Source organism: Poromitra crassiceps (assembly GCF_964638095.1).
Source record: "Poromitra crassiceps genome assembly, chromosome: 27".
Classification (NCBI taxonomy): Eukaryota; Metazoa; Chordata; class Actinopteri; order Beryciformes; family Melamphaidae; genus Poromitra; species Poromitra crassiceps.
The window spans coordinates 4,221,770-4,224,269 of record NC_139650.1 but is presented as its reverse complement, the minus strand read 5'-3'; the positions used below and the strand labels follow the sequence as shown (position 1 = coordinate 4,224,269).

The 2,500-nt window shown below is 47.8% G+C and overlaps 1 protein-coding gene across 1 annotated transcript in view; it reads left to right on the top strand.

The window, feature by feature from the left end:
- Positions 1-1,673: 1,673 nt before the first annotated feature.
- Positions 1,674-2,500, top strand: part of srgap2 (SLIT-ROBO Rho GTPase activating protein 2) — a 52,637-nt gene continuing 51,810 nt past the window's right edge. Inside the window, 1 exon segment of the mRNA XM_083661730.1 lies at positions 1,674-1,812. Within this exon segment, the coding sequence (XP_083517856.1) occupies positions 1,767-1,812 (46 nt within the window). The 5' untranslated portion in view covers positions 1,674-1,766.

Sequence of the window (2,500 nt, the reverse complement as noted above, 5' to 3'; positions counted from 1 at the left end):
CACACACACACACACACACACACACACACACACACACACACACACACACACACACACACACACACCACGAGACAATAACACATGTTGGCAAAGCATACATTCCAACCAGATCATTAACACAGACACAGACTGTGTGTGTGTGCATTTATGTTGTGTGTGTGTGTGTGTGTGTGTGTGCTTGCAGACTGAGTGATGATGCAACCATTACCATTACCCCCGGTTCAAACTGTGAGCAGGAGAGTGCCATAGGGCGACAGAGTGGCACAGTGTTTAAGCCAGTGTGTTAGTGTGTCTGAGAGAGAGAGAGTGTGTTACTGTGTATGAGAGAGAGAGTCACTGTGTCTGAGAGAGAGAGAGAGAGAGAGAGAGAGAGAGTGTTACAGTATTGAGAGAGAGAGAGAGAGAAAGAGAGAGAGAGAGTGTTACAGTTTTGAGAGAGAGAGAGAGAGAGAGTGTGTGTTAAGGTGCGTTCACACCGACCTATTAAAGTTTTTCGCTGGCGTCGAGTTTACATACAAAGTCAATGCAAACGAGCGATTGAGCGTATATTCGCCTGGGAGAAAAATCGCTGGGCGTCCGAGCGGCAGAGACAGAGCGATAGGGAGAAAATTTGCTCGTCGCTCGAGATGAAATATCCCAACTCGAGCGAAAATACGCTGGCATCAGTCGCTCACCGCTCAACACTGATTGGCTGCCGTGTGAGAGCGAGTCAAGGATCACTCTGGCTTGGAACAAACCGCTGGTTTATTGTGTGGCAACAAACCGCATTGACAGCCTGACAGCTGACATGAAGTGAAGTCTGTACTACCGGTATGCAGCTCGCATTAGGAGCACGCTGATAGGCTTAGCTTGTAAACAATGACGGTGGCTCGTAGTGGACAAACAGCATGACATTGCGTGACGTTATATCCCCCACATGTCCGTCATTTCGTGTGCCTGTTCATGAGCGATTTAAACAGAGCGACAGAGCGATTCCAAAGGGTTGACTTGAGCGACAGAGCGAAAAATAAATATATCTGTGTGAACGCACCTTTACTGTATCTGCGAGAGAGAGAGAGAGAGAGAGAGAGAGAGTTTTACAGTATTGAGAGAGAGAGAGAGAGTTACTGTGTCTGCGAGAGAGAGAGAGAGAGAGAGAGAGAGAGGGAGAGAGAGTTTTACAGTATTGAGAGAGAGAGAGAGAGTTACTGTGTCTGCGAGAGAGAGAGAGAGAGAGAGAGAGAGAGAGGGAGAGAGAGTTTTACAGTATTGAGAGAGAGAGAGAGAGAGAGAGTTACTGTGTCTGAGAGAGAGAGAGAGAGGGAGAGGGAGAGGGAGAGAGAGAGAGAGAGAGAGAGAGAGAGAGAGAGAGGGAGAGAGAGAGTTTTACAGTATTGAGAGAGAGAGAGAGAGAGTTACTGTGTCTGCGAGAGAGAGAGAGAGGGAGAGAGGGAGAGAGAGAGAGGGAGGGAGAGAGAGTTTTACAGTATTGAGAGAGAGAGAGAGAGTTACTGTGTCTGCGAGAGAGAGAGAGAGAGAGAGAGAGTTACTGTGTCTGCGAGAGAGAGAGAGAGAGAGAGAGATAAGTGGGAGGTGGTGGTGGTGTGTGTTGCAGACACATTTAGAAATCCCACTTCTCTTTGTGTTGGTGAGAAAGTGCTCTCTCAGCTGTACAACACAAAGGCAGCATCAAGAGACAGACAGACAGCCAGACATCTCTCTGCCTGTCTGTCTGTGTGTGTGTGTGTGTGTGTGTGTGTGTCTGAGGGGACGAGCCTGGAGGCAGAATGGAGGCTAAAGCCACGCGCTTTCTCTACAGCCAGCGCTGTAAAGGTAGGAGATCAGGCATCTGATTGGCTGAGAGTCCCAGGTGACTGTAAGTAGATGGGTGTTGTGGATGTTGTGCGCTGGGAAATGCGGAGACAACTCCGTGTTGTAGAGTTAAAAGATCAGCCTTCGCTTATTTCCACAACAGAACTTCACTTCCTAGCTGTCACACCACGCCACAAAGCCTAATCACCGCCCTAGGCCGGGTGTATGGGAAAGTGAAATAGTTAACCAATCTACAAACAGTAGTGTGAACGTATTGTAAATATATACTGTAGTGTTGTTGTGAAATAAATTACAGTAATGCATAATAATCGTGAAACCATGATTTTTCCTCAGACTATAATCGTACCATCAAAATCTATAATCGTTGCATTCCTGTGTGTGTGTGTGTGTGTGTGTGTGTGTGTGTGTGTGTGTGTGTGTGTGTGTGTGTGTGTGTGTGTGTGTGTGTGTGTGTGTGTGTGTGTGTGTGCTGCTGCTTCTTCAGTCTTTGAAAAGATGTGGGTGTAGCCCGCTTGGCAGCTATGAGAGCATAGCATTAGTCTGTCAGCTGTCACTGATGCAGCTTATCATCGTTCCATGGTGTGTGTCTCTGGGTCTATATACGTGTTTGTGCGAATGCTCCATGCGGCCCTATCTCTAACTGCACTGGTCAGAGAGCTCTCCTGAGGACTTCTCTCCAGTCCAGCCA